Source organism: Lipophrys pholis (genome assembly GCF_963383615.2).
Source record: "Lipophrys pholis genome assembly, chromosome: 3".
Classification (NCBI taxonomy): domain Eukaryota; kingdom Metazoa; phylum Chordata; class Actinopteri; order Blenniiformes; family Blenniidae; genus Lipophrys; species Lipophrys pholis.
In genome coordinates this window covers 23,137,137-23,151,243 of record NC_137627.1, presented here as the reverse complement: position 1 = coordinate 23,151,243, position 14,107 = coordinate 23,137,137, and the positions used below count along the sequence as shown (strand labels likewise).

General features: G+C 41.4%; 1 protein-coding gene across 1 annotated transcript in view; it reads right to left on the bottom strand.

Annotated features, from left to right (window-relative positions):
- prx (periaxin) overlaps positions 1–14,107 on the bottom strand; it is a 37,369-nt gene that overhangs the window by 18,480 nt on the left and 4,782 nt on the right. Inside the window, exons 2-7 of the mRNA XM_080459290.1 lie at positions 7,222–7,277; positions 4,930–5,037; positions 2,298–2,423; positions 1,794–1,953; positions 379–572; positions 12–253 (exon numbers count right to left, since the gene is read on the bottom strand). Coding sequence (XP_080315416.1) covers positions 12–253; positions 379–572; positions 1,794–1,953; positions 2,298–2,327 — 626 coding nt within the window. The 5' untranslated portion in view covers positions 2,328–2,423; positions 4,930–5,037; positions 7,222–7,277. The remainder of the gene's footprint in view (positions 1–11; positions 254–378; positions 573–1,793; positions 1,954–2,297; positions 2,424–4,929; positions 5,038–7,221; positions 7,278–14,107) is intronic.

The following is a 14,107-nucleotide window of genomic DNA, read 5'->3' as shown; positions in this document are numbered from 1 at the left end:
GCACAACCAACCTGATCTTCCTCTTTGCCTTCCCCATGGCTGATGCTCCTCCAGCTCCTTCTGCCTCCACCTTCCCACTCTTCTTCTGTTTCAACTTTGGGAGAGAAAACTCTACATCGACGTCACCCATCTCCAGCTGGGGAGGAGTTCCTTCTACCACCAGTTCCTCGCTACGCTTCTCCTTCAGCCTCTTTAGGCCAAAACGACCGCCTCGCTTCTTTTTGGTCTTAAATGGCTTGGTGCCCTTCACACTCTGAAACAAATGCAATCATAGCACAACTGTATTTGATATGCTGGTTGAGATCCTGTTTTTGAACACTGCACAACTTATTTTAGATATTGCCTGGCAGGTGTGATTTCAGAGAAATATGTGATTACCATTTTGGCTATCTTGGCTTTGGGACCTTTGACCGCCACGCTGGGAACTCGAGGCCGCACACTGACCTCGGCTCCTGGTATGGTCCTCCTCAGCAGGAAGCTGACCTTATATGGCTCTGCACATTGAAGGATCTTTAACGCGTCTTCATACTTCACATTGTCGAAGTAGACCTTGGCACTCAGCAGCTGGTCACCTTCACAGAGAAATCACTTTGTTCTTAATTAGAGGCAATACAAGTGTCAGGAGTTGTTAGGACTTTAATCTCTCAATATTTCAACACAGATGAAATGTTCAGGATAATTAGATCAGTAAGAAATCACATTTAAATTTAAATCACATTTAAATGAGCAGTAAGTAAATGTTTGGCCTGGAAATGGAAGCTTTCAGATAAATGGAAATCTAAATGTTAAATCAATAGATTGATAAATAACAAAATGAAATTGAAAACTTTATTACCTCAGTATGTACTATAGAAATAATGCAACCTGTTAGATTCAACCAGAATCCTTGAACAGTTTCAAGGTCACTGTATGTTCTCTCACACATGAAAGCCTCAGTGAGAGAACAGCTGTATTGTCAATAAATACCTTCAATTTGGTGCCCTTCTAGAAATAGGATTTTGGACATTGTTTTATGTAAGATTACCAGCAGCCACTTTTCTCTTCAAAACACTGGATTGGGTGAGAGCTCTACATTTTTGTGACTCTGGTCAGCGAGTGCTTCGATTTCTGTTATTTTCATGTCAAAATATAGTCAATATGAGTCATTCATAACCTTTTTTTACTTGAAGCCCCTCAGACTAATGAAATGAAGCCAAATGCTGATAGATACACCCACTAATACTAAAATGGATATGAGAAGAAACTCTCAAATTCTAAGAAATAGACTCATTCTCAGGTCTGTTCTAGATTCCAGAAAGTATTTCTTTTTGTGGTACTTTCAACAACCTCAGAATAGTCAAAGCCTTTAGCGCGCATGTTTACACAATTTAGCCACACCATTATGGGCTTCGACAGGTGAAGTGAATAACACAGATTATCTCTTCATCGTTACACCTGTTAGTGGGTGTTGTAAATTAGACAGCAAGTCAACCTTTTCTCAAAATTGATATACAAATGAGAAGCATATTGATTTTAGCACATTTTACAATGACTGTCAAAGCATCTCCAGCTCCTGTGTTTTTTTTTCCCCGAGTTTGTCGTGGTCAGTATCTAACAAAATTATTCCACAGCAGGAAAAGAGGTGAACTGATGAAAGCTTGAATGAAGGCTGGACCATGTGGTATGAAACTTCTTCAGAAGTGAATGATGTCTCTGGTGGAAAGATATCAGAGACCTACACAATATTAGACGGGTGTTCAGAAATGTATGGCTTTTCTGTGCTTCCTGAATGAATGAGCTGTGAGTGCAGGTACCTTGTTGTAAACTGAGGTGTTTGGCAGCCGGAGAGTCTTTGAGGACGTCTTTAACGAAGATCCCTCGCTCTCCTCCACCAGTCACACTGTAGCCGCTGGCTCCAGCCTCTGCCTCCGTCTCCACCATGATTTCCACATCCTGAGAGGCTTCCTCCTCAATCTGAGACACAAACAGATAAAGAAACTCACCTAAGATATGCAAACAGTAAACATCTTTGTTCCCTTGTCACAAGTTTCGAGTTCAACTAAAACTAAATCTATAATGTAGCGAATGAGCGCATTACATGCACTATGATAATCTGGACGTCGTGTTAGGTTGAGTACGGAATATGTTCTAGCCACTCACCATGCTGTATGTGCGGGTCCTCTGGGTTGAAAATAAAAGGCGAGCAGGCCAAAGATTACTTTTCTCTGTGCACCCCTTCTTCCAACTACAAACACTAGATATAATATATAATATACAATAACAATAAATAAATACATTAGAGTAACTTCCCCCCTTACTTTCTGTTCCTCTGCCGGTTCTGGGTCCATCTCTGGTTGTGCCAGTTGGCAGGTCGACTCTCTCAGATGACTTCTCTTCTGACTCAACACCTGCTTCAGCTCGGCATGGAGCTTCTCCTTCTGCACCTGAAAAAGCATACAGCTGGTTAGATCAAGAAGAAGGTTTTGACAAAGTGCTCTCCAGAATGTTCTGCTCTCCTGCATGTTTCAGGTCTCTCTCAGCTGCAACACCCTTCACTGCAATGGGTGGTTTTGGGGTGATTCCGTAAATAGATTCTGGTGTGTTGAAGCAGGAAATCATCTAAAACACGCAGGACATCGGAATGACCAGAGCCAGGGTTGAAAACCACTGATCTAGACTATCTGTAGAAGAGATGTGACATCTGCAAATGAGTGAGTCGTCTGAATGGCTCCTTTAACTGAACAATGAGAACTGGTTCAGTTACGAGGCGTTTGTATGCACAATTTGTCCACGCTGCCTACGAGTGACATCTCTGAGTTTGAGTTGTCCACAGCATGCGCCATTCACATGATCGCAGTCATATTATGCACCGCTAACTTAGAGGAGGAGTGAGGGGAGAATCAGTGAGTAGATTATTGCGACAAAAAACTAAAATATCCCAATGTAAATAGGGCCAGAGTCAAAGGACACGTATCAGGATGTCGATGCACTTTTCTGGGGATGACACAATGGATGGAAGTTTTTACTAATGTCACTCAGGTGTGAAAAAATCTGAATAGTGATCTCACTGTCAAAGCACAATGATATGGAACCACCTTATGGAATGTTCATTCATTCATTCATTCATTTTCTTCTGCTTATCCGTTTCCGGGGGTGACAGTCTGAGCACTGTCACCCAGATCACAATGCACCATTTAAGAACCTTCCTGCAGGTGGTGAGCCCACAGGAAGGTGGCACCTGGCATGGGACACGAACCCACTACCCTGAGATTGTGAGTCTCATGCTCTACCAACTGAGCTAGCCGGGGGACTCCTTATGGAATGTTTACAGTGAAAACATAAGCTGAATTAAATCATAATCAATCTTTCAGAATAATTTCCACCAATAGCATATATATTGGTGGGATGTGAAAATGTGAATTATTTGAATCCATATCGTATCTTATAACCGCAACAAGTAACTGCTTCCTTGATCAAAACAAGTTGCCCCTTGTTGACGTCTAAAAAAATAAGTGAGTATAACAAAGTGCCAGTCTTTTGAACGGCTCTTTGAGAGAAAGCCATAAATCCCATCTTGACTCTGAAGCCAGTAGAGGTCACTGTTTTACGACAGCCAGAAGCAGCCGCGTTCCATAAAATCTCTAATAGCAGCAAATGTTCACTTTCATCCCTCCGGGCTGCTGAACAAGTGAACACATTTGGCTTCGACAAACTGAGATGGGTTTTATTTGTTGTTGTTGAGTTTGCGTCTGGCAGCTGGCGATCACCTGCTGCATGAAAAGGCCACGACGGGCGTTTGTGCTGAGCCGGGGAGAAATGAAAGGTTGTTTATGTGGTGAACAGTGACCTCAGCGGATCAGTGCCGAGCTATTGTGATGTGGTTTGTATGGGACCTGCTGGCTGCCTGGGTCAGACGGTCAGTCACAATGCTGACTCCTCCTGGCTAAATATATCCAAATAACAATGTCGCTTGTAAACACTTTCTGAATGCAGTTGAAACTTTAGAGGGCCACAAGGTCACCGTCCGAACAATTGTGCTTGCTCCAGATTAGGTGCATTACAGCGGCAGTTTGCAAAAGTACAATCCAGGTACATGTAAAGTGAATTTTTTGACTCTGACCTGTTGGGGTTACCATCACACAGCTGAAAGGCTTTTGTCATAAACACCTGTCGTCACTGCGCAGCACTAAAGAGACACACCTGTGAGGCTCTCTTTAGGTCTCTTTCCACAATGACAGCAAGAATAACACGGGCATGAACAGGTTACATTTCAACTTTAACACCACTCTGTCCAAAGCAGAATTCATCCACCACATCCAATCATAAAGTATAAGAATTCTTTATTCGTCACATATATATAAGGCCATTTTGAGGTTGTATAAGTCGAAGAAAAGCACAAGACACAAATCTAGAGCAGACTGGAAATTCCCTATTCCATTCATTTTGAAGGCTATTAATTATATGTTGGATAGAGTGGGCGTGTCTGCCGGTGTTTGGCTTCACTGTCATGGTTTGGCAAATCATAGATTCCCACATAATGGCCACAGACCTTTTCTTAGAGGTAATCAGCGGGTACAGAGAGAAAGAAACGATATGGATCAATTACTCGAGAGAATTCTATGATTTGATAATAGTATAGACGGATGGAACATATCTTTATTTTGATAGATTGACCGATGAAGTTGCTCCTAAAATGAAGTGGTTTTCTGATGCCAGAACTGCACAAATGTTAGAAATATTGGCGATAAACTCAAATCCGTTTTGAAAAACAGTTCTACATTGAGGTGAAGACACGTCTGAAGCTCTGATATGGGTTGAATTAACTTGGGTACTACTGCAGTGAATGAATATGAGCTGGTGTGTGTGTGTGTGTGTGTGCGTGCGTGCGTGCGTGCGTGCGTGCGTGCGTGCGTGCGTGCGTGCGTGCGTGCGTGCATGTGTGTGTCTCACCACTCTCTCGGGGCTCTCCTGTTCGTCTGTGGAGCTGCTGTGGTGGGGGTTGCGTTGTGGAGCTGAGGGGGATCTGGCAGAGGGGGGCGACCGCCTCTTATCTTTCACCTGCCAGAAGAAGAGACGACGAGGGACGGTGACGCTTTAACCCTTCAACTTGACAAAAGAAGACAATTTGAGCCTCCGGAGCCGCTCCGTGTTGCAGCCGGTGGGACACTCCGGTGGGAGGATTGAAAGAATGTGATGTTTTGGATAATTTCAACCACCGTTTTTCTAAAACTACTTCCCATAAAAACTCCATAACTTCAGTAAATTAACAGTTATGACTTCATCCATCCATCCATCCATGCATCCATCAGTCAATCCATATTCATCCTTCCTTCCTTCCGTCCTTCCGTCCATCCTTCTCAGTCTATCTTTCATGCTGTTGCTGGTCGACGCCCATAAATGGCGTCCATTAGGTCAAAGTACTTGTGGTCAGTTTTTAAGGTTTCCTTGACATTGCTTTCATTAATCGCCACAGTATTTTTCCTGTTAGAGGATCAATATACATTATGAACTCCTCCACTTGGGGAATCTATCCCACTACATTGTTTTCTTGTGGCAAACTGTTGACTCTGACGTGGAGGTGCAAACACTCCCAGTGCAGCTGGACGCCCTCATGTGTTGTAACCAAAAGCATCATTTGCAAAAACCAATCAGCGACTGCATTACTTCTGCAGCTTGTCCAAATCTGCAGCTGAAACCAGATTCCTCCTTCAATTTGCTAATCAGACCCCAAGATACCCGAGTAAACTTTCTATAGCATGAATCAAAAAAGAAGTACGTCTTGGATTTGTACTTGTGAAGCTCTGCATGCGCGTCACGTTTCTTTGACCGTTCATTTAACATGTGAATGTGGTTACCAAAGACTGCAGTTCAGAATCCAAAAGTATAAATATGAAGCGGTTATTGATTACAATCTGAACTGTCAGAATACAGCGGCAGTGTGAAAACTGCACTTCACTGCTACAGAAGCTGAACTCCTTTAATTTCCCCAGATGGCTGACGGTTCTGTTGCTGGATTTGAATTCTCCTGCCGTAGCAGACTCTTTCAGCGGGGAGCTTTAAGGAAAGCTGAAGGGATAAATAAAATATTTCTTATCTCCTGCGAATATAAATTCAGTTATGGATTAAACTCTCGGTGGCCTCCTTTATTACATTTGATCTAATTAGAAATCTCCTCAAAGCTCTTGTTATCTTGGAGTTATCTTGGATTTTCCCTTTGTTTCATTTACTTTGTTCGGCTTCATCCAAACTGAACTGGATTCGCGTTCCCTCGCTTCTAACCTCCTTTCTGGAGGAAACATGTCATACCTCATCTTTCCAGATCTTCTTCCTCTATTTGTTCCACAACCTCTTGCAGAGATAACTTGTCAAAACAAACACATGTGACCTCCGGCATCTAGATTTCCTGTACGCACTGTAGGCTGAATGCCTGTGATATGGACGTGTGCGGGAAATATTCCTCCAGGAAAACAATGTTGTTGCTATTTTTACCCCCAAAAACACAATTTTCTGTTAGTAATCATATTTTACGCTCAATAATCCAATCAACTGCTGTCGGAAAATAATGAAACTTGAGGGTGGTGCACGTGCACACGTGCACGTGTAGGAGCCAGTAAACAAAAACTTAAAGCTGGAACAAATTAGCTCCCTGTTTATGAAGAGCAAGAACATCATTAAAAGCGACACAGAACTCACTTCATGAAATGTAATAATGCAGGAATAAAATGATATGGATTTCATTAGAGGACCATAATATCCTGGGGAAATACACTGTGAAAATATTACGTTGTGATCCCTCAGTTATTGAACTGAATTTATATTAAAACAATCTCCTCACTGAACTCATGTCTAATTATTGACGATTGTAGTGCGTTTGTGATACATCCAAAAAACATGGATTATGTTTAAAACAAAACCAAAAAAACATTGACAAGCTGACATTGAACGTCTTTTCAAACAGCATCGATACCAGACCGATCTAAAAACACACCTGGTAAGACCTAAAAGTAACCAAAATATTCTCAAATTATAAAGAATGAATTGAAATTATATTCAAATTAAAAGGAAAACTTGTAAGTTCCCTGATTAATACAGGATCAACCACTTGGACAAATTAATTGCAATGAATCAATGGAGGTAATCCTTCGCTGTTAGTCTTTTTCCTAAATCAGCCAGCTGGTTAAACAGTATTGATTCTAACATGGTTGGTTGGTGTGAAATGGAAGAAGAACTCAGTTTACTTACGGCTGGATCTCTGGTTTGGTTGAAAACATGGCTGTCCTCTTGATCTCTGTCAGAGTCTGAAACAAGGGAAAATCACCACCGCAGGTTATTCTAAGAACGTCGTGAGGACTAATGCAATCTTATTTTGTCATCAGATTTTTCAGGGCGTGTCACAATCCTGTCAAGCATAATTAAGAATGGAGTAGAAAATCAGAAAGGCATATCATGAACTTAAAAAAACCCAAATCCCACAGACTTACATACACAACAAAAGTAGTGATTAAGATAATCAAACAGTTTCCACAAGTTGATAAAGTCAGAAGTAAACCCGTGGACTTTTGATGGCATAAAGTACCGTTCACATGAAGTAAAGCCACCAGCCACTACTGACATGCCATTCAAACGTCTTTTAAATAGCAAGTACTCCCCAATAGCACTGCTCCGGAAACAACATGTCAGGTATTCACATCAGGCCTGAGCATGTGGAGTTAAAGGGTCTGATATGGTGGCCGTCTCAAGCTCCTGACGGTCCTCGCATTCTTTCCGTGGTCTCAGATATTCAGCTGCAGCGGTTGGCCGAGCCCAAACTGTGTCTCCATTCACACTTTCAGAAAAATGACAGACCTTAACAGTAAGTGTCAGGACTGCGATTCAATCGCTGCAAGGCGAAAAGCAGAACGTAAGTAAATGTGAGAGAAACGGTATAGTCACAGTACTTTTCATGATCACACACACACACACACACACACACACACACACACACACACACACACACACACACACACACACACACACACACACACACACACACGATGAAGGCTGTAAATCTAGATGCCAGATGCTACCGGGAGAAATTCAAGGTTTAGTGTTTTGCACTTCGACTCAGAGCCACAGATGGAGATCGGAATTGAAATGCCAGCCTTGTGAGTAAAAGACGTCCAGCTTTGGAATCTGAGCCACACTTGGCTCGGGGAACCACAAACCAACCCAGCAACCGTTTTTAACGAGTGTCACCATCATTCAGGAGGCAAAAACGATGCCAGCAGGTGGTAACAAGACATGTTTATACATGCATTCCTTTCATCACACCGTCGGCTCTCAACCACCTGCATTTGGTTCAGAATACTGTCAATGAAGTGATATTGAACATTTGCAAACTAAGATATCTTTACAGGCTGTTTTCAGAATCCACGTTAAAATACTTAGTCTGAGTTACAGATCCCTTCATGGCCAAGCTTCACAATAATTTATTGACCAATACAATGAATACACAAATCTCTTGACAGTCTGACTCTGAAGGTGGATAAATACCAAAAACATAGAAATGTGTTTGTTTTGTATATCAAGGTTGCCATGTCTTTTAAGTCTTTTCTCGCAAGCTTGTCTTCACTGGGTCAAACTTTTTCCCAGGTGGTGCCTGAAAGCCACTGTGTGATCGTTCAATTAGAACAAATGGTTAATGTGGGACTCCTACATTCACACTTCGTCTTCCCATCTCCTATCAGGACTTTTGCACTTTTCATGAATCGTGATGTGCAACGTCAACAAAATGAAGGAATTCCTCTGTTTTTGCAGAGTATGTGTCCCACTTTAATACGCTTTATGTTATTGTGTTTGCCACAATTTTACCACAAAAAAAAAGAAAATTTCGATTGAGCTTTTTTTTCCGAGACAGCACTCTTATCCTCTTGGCTCCTAACCTAGTGCAATAATCATGAACTGGACATAGACGGTAAGTATGCTTGAGAATCCCAGATGCCTAGAGAGCATACATGGTCGAGACATTATGCGGGTCCTATATGTACCTATGGGTTCTTATCCACAGTGATCCCTGTCGATGCACCTGCACCTCCACTTTACTTGAAGACTGACAGTCTTCAATTTCTGCAGAAACATTATATTTGATGAAGAGGGGGCCTCCTTTTTTTCAAGCAACGATAGTTTTTAATAGGATACAGCATTACCATCTGCACAAAGTGAAAATGAACAAAACTATAATAATGGTATGTCATGAATACCCTCCCTGTTTCCCCCAGGACATTTGGGAGCAGGTGACTCTTAGCATTTTTCACTCTACTCAGTCTACGAAGCTCAGGATGAAGATACAGGGTGCCTCTGTGTAAACACAACCACTACAAACATCATGCCTCTTGCATCTAAATTAATAAACCGACACGAGGCAGAGCAGCTACGCAGCAGCTCCCCAAGGCGCCGCTCACCTGCTGAGCAAGTAGAATCATCATCACAGCCTTGTTTAACACATTGAGTTCATTTAACTGCTCCTAACCTAATCCCATCGCCCCTGTGTTTTATATTTATGACTGTATTGACTGTATTTTTACTACCTTGTACATTTAATGTCAGTCAAACAATCAAATAAAAAAAATGGAGTGGGTCTTTGGCTCCACTTTAAAAACCTTCACCAGCCCCAGGAGACCCACTACAACCTTCAATCTGACCTTTGAGATATTTAAAAGGAGCGAACGACCCTGTACACAAACCACGAGTCGGCATATCAGGGTTTAAAAGATCATCCAGATCAGCCGTGCAATGCTTATATGTGATTTGCTCCCACTTGATCGTGTAGCCAATAGAGAGAAGCCGGCAGTGGTAATGTGCACTTCTTTACCCACCATGGCCAGAACATAAGCTGAATATAAGTGTGATAACAACGTGGATCAGGACATTAGCATCCTCAAATGACGGACTTGGTCATATATGTTGTTAACCTCCTTTATATAAGCATCAAAAAACAATATTACATCAAAAAAGAGCTAAAATTATGTCTTTTTTTTAAATCTTTGTAATGAATAATAACAAAATCTTTTAAATATAGGGTAAATCATTCAGGAGATTCTGTCCAGCAGGTACAATCATCATAAGTCTTCAGGAATAATACATTTATAGATAAAAACAAAAAAGCTCCTAACAGCAGCAGGTCAAGTTGGTTGACATCTGAATTATAAAAAAACTGACAGAAATTATTGCAAATCAAAAGCAACAGCACCAAATGCAGAGAGAACAACAGCGGTCCCAATACAGACCCTTGAGGAATGTTTAACGACATTGTTGATATTAATACACTGTGATCATTCTGATAGAATTTATAGTTAACTGAAAGAGATTTTGACCACATTGTGAAAAGAACTCCACCAAAACTACAGAGTTCATCCACAATTACCTTTCTGGCTCTTCGGTGTCCGGTTGGTATTTCAAAGACCACGTTATCAAAGAACGTTATCAAAAGAATTACATTTGTTGTAAGTCCATCAGCAGAACAACTCAGCAGGTTGAGGAATCACTTTCTGTCACCGTGGACCCCCAGTAATCTCATTCCTCATGGCCTGGTCTTCATGTGACCACTTTTGTAACTGCCTGAGCTTTGCTAAATGTGTGTGTGTGTGTGTGTGTGTGTGTGTGTGTGTGTGTGTGTGTGTGTGTGTGTGTGTGTGTGTGTGTGTGTGTGTGTGTGTGTGTGTGTGTGTGTGTGTGTGTGTGTGTGTGTGTGTGTGTGTGTGCGTGTGTGTGCGTGTGTGTGTGTGTATGTGTTAGTGTGTAGTGTCAGCATGGATGTCGTGCCTGTTTGGGTGGGTTGGAGGTATCTGGTGTCTGGCGGGTCACAGGAACACATAACACACATTCAGTGCAGCTGAGCCGTCAGTGTATCCGTCTCAGAGGAGTAGAGACAGCAGGCATTACTGGCATGGAACAGGGTTTGAGCATACTTCATATGAGGGAGATACACTCAAAATTCAATTTGAATTTTATTTATATCTCTGATATTGTGTCAAGATGTGATGCCAATGGTTCACTCCCTCAATGCTGGCACAGATCAGATACGATGGGAAAGAAAAAACTTTAGAAATAAACCTTGAACTGAAGCCAGTTCATTTGGCGAAATGTATTTTCTCGGACATACATGAAGACTTAGGATCTGAGAAGTATGTTTTCTCTTTCCGTTCGAATTGATGGCCACAATTCTTCAGATCCTTGGGTTACTCTGTTGGGATTTAAGCATTTTAACTATTTTCTCTATGCTGTGTTTATAATTTGAACAGGTGCAGCGACGACTCTTGTAATATCCTGTACCTGGCAGAGTATAACTCCATTTGATTAAAGGAGAGTGAGCTGTTATCATCCTTGAATTAAATGTAGCGACAAAAAGCACTTTCACTGATATTGACAAAGTCATTGTTCTAATTTAAATAATTAGGATCTTCAATGATGATGAGAAGCTATCTGATGTGTGACATGATGAACTGTTGGAACAGTCTTAAAAACCCCAACAAACATGCAGTGGATCACTAGGACCTGTCTAAGTTTGCACCTGGCAGCAGCTTTAAAAACTGCAGCTCTGTGCAGCAGACGGACGGCAGCAGGTGGAGGAGGTGGCACTCCCTGGATCGAGCTGAGGAATGGAGGGAGGAATGGAGTGAGGAGGAGGAGGAGGAGGAGGTGAAGATTTGAAATGCCTCACAGCCCAGTCTTATTATAGACCCGACTCACATCTGCAGGCCCCCACATGCCTGTTGACGGCCCCGATCAGCTTGGACCACGACCCTGCTCCACTTCTAAGTGTTGAGTCGTGAAGACGATATATTTTCCCTTCTTTTTTTGAAAAGAAAACTAGAATCAAATATTTTTGCCGATATGGAGGTTTTTCTGTATAATTTGTATGTATTTATGAGAATTACCCCATTCTATTATGTATTTTTATACACAAATACCTTAAAAACGATGCAAACGACAGACATGTTTAAGTATTGTCTGTTGTGTTGATGCAACGGCTGTGTAGGGAGAGCGTCTTTTGATTATGTGACGGTTATACAAAATACAGACTTTAGAGTCACCAAAGATGTCAAACACAGGTTCAGGAGGAAATCAGACCAAGAGAAAGCTCAGAGGAAAACTAAGCGAAGTCCACACAGAGAGACCCCGAGTCAAACGCTAACTGGAGACATTCTCACTGCTTTTATAGGTTTTTCTGGTTAAATAAGATTTGGTTCAGTTCCTTATCAAGTAGAAAGAAGTGTGCTCAAGAATTGCACTCACACATGTAGAGACACACGTTTCAGAATATTTGTAGTAGTTTTTTTCAGAGTTGTTTGTGCAGCGTGTCCCAGTCCCTTTAGTCCCGCTGCTGAGCTCAACGAGGGAAGCAAAAGACAAGTTGTTTTTCTTTTTGATGTGTAGAAAATAATCCGCCTTCACTAGAGAAAATAATACAACTCTGGGATAAAGAAAAGTCCCCCAGGTTTGACTGTGTCATCTAAAACTGAAAAAAAAGAAGAAAAAAGAGAGACGAAAGGTAAATAAGTTGATTGTGAAGAGACTTTTGTTCTTGCAGCAGCGCACATCGACATCAGAGGTGCACGCGCTCCACACCGAGCCTCTCCGGGTGTTTCCATGTCTGACAGTTACACCCGACTGCGTTAGCAGAGACGAGCGCGCAGACCCCAAACCTGATCAAAGCTCTTTGTACTGAGCAGCAGAGCAACACAGCCAGTCAAAAGCAAAGAAAACATTCAAGAGACTCAATGGCAAGAAAACAAACTTCCTGCTGGGAAGGCTGCACAGTACTGCTCCAGCTTCAAATGCACAAAGTCCCATCGGCGCCACGGAAACAGATCAATAATCTACAATTTGGTCAATACAAAATGTCCAATTCTCAAAATATCCCCAAAACAGATAATATACAAAGACAGTCAAATATTAATCTCATGGCAGCCGAACATGGCGTCTTTTAGGATTTTCCAGACGAAATACAGGCAATCCTGATGATTTCTTTGACCATGGCGTAAAATCTGTGGTCTTACAGGACGTTGTTGCAGAAATGACACCGCTACGAGCTACAACTGTGCAGAAAATCTACTTCCATGACAAGTTCTGTTCCCTGTACATAAATGCAACCAAAACAACAGATTCAGGTTTGATTCCTCTGTTGATTTGACGAAGGCACTGGAGGCGTATAGGCTTTATGTGCAAGAGGACATTGTCATTGCATTAGATTTTTAATGCATTGTTTGTCATGTTCAATCCTGTCCTTTTCTGCCTCATTGTGCCCTAAAACAAAATGATTTGAAATAATAATAATAATAAATAAATAATTAACAGCTTCTCATGTCCACTGCCACAAATACTGCTCATATAGGATTATCTATATTTATTATTATATCTTTTTACTTTTAAATGGATGTGTTGCAGTATGAATTAAACTGAATGGAATCGCAGGAAATGCATGAATAATGTTTATTGAAAGACTTTTTCTCAAGTAGTTAAATAACTGCAACGTTACTTTATCCAACATGTTTTGTTAAAGGTGCCGGTCCTGTCATCTTAGCCTTTCTAACAACCAGATATCTGCCACTCGTTATGTTTGTAGTCTATTCTATTTCCCTCTTTTTAATTCCCCAGTCGTCATCAACATGCCTTTAGGTGCTGGAAGCTCTTTTATGAAGGCGAAAGATTCACTTCTGAAACACTGTAATGACAAGATGATTTTTAAAGTAAAGTTTCCTCAGCTCCATTCAGCCAGAGATCGTCACGCACCAGCTCCTCCTTGAAGAGGAGAATCAGAAGCTTGAACGATGGAAGATTGAAAACACGAAGAGCAGGGTTACAGTTGCAGCAACACATCATCAGAAGGGTAAAACTAACCTGTCTCACGACGTTCTAACTCCGGGAAGAGGTGAAACAAGACCAGTTAAGATTTCTTGAAAGTAAAATCTAAATCTAATGTCTGTCTATGTCAGCTGGGAACCAAATAATATGAAAGGAGCTCTTACTGCACTGCCAATTAAATCTAAATCTATTTAGATTTCAAGAAGCCAAAGTAATTTTTTAAATTAAAGTTTAAGTTAACCACAACATTGTTTCTATTTATTCCAGCCACACGTCTAAGAAAAGA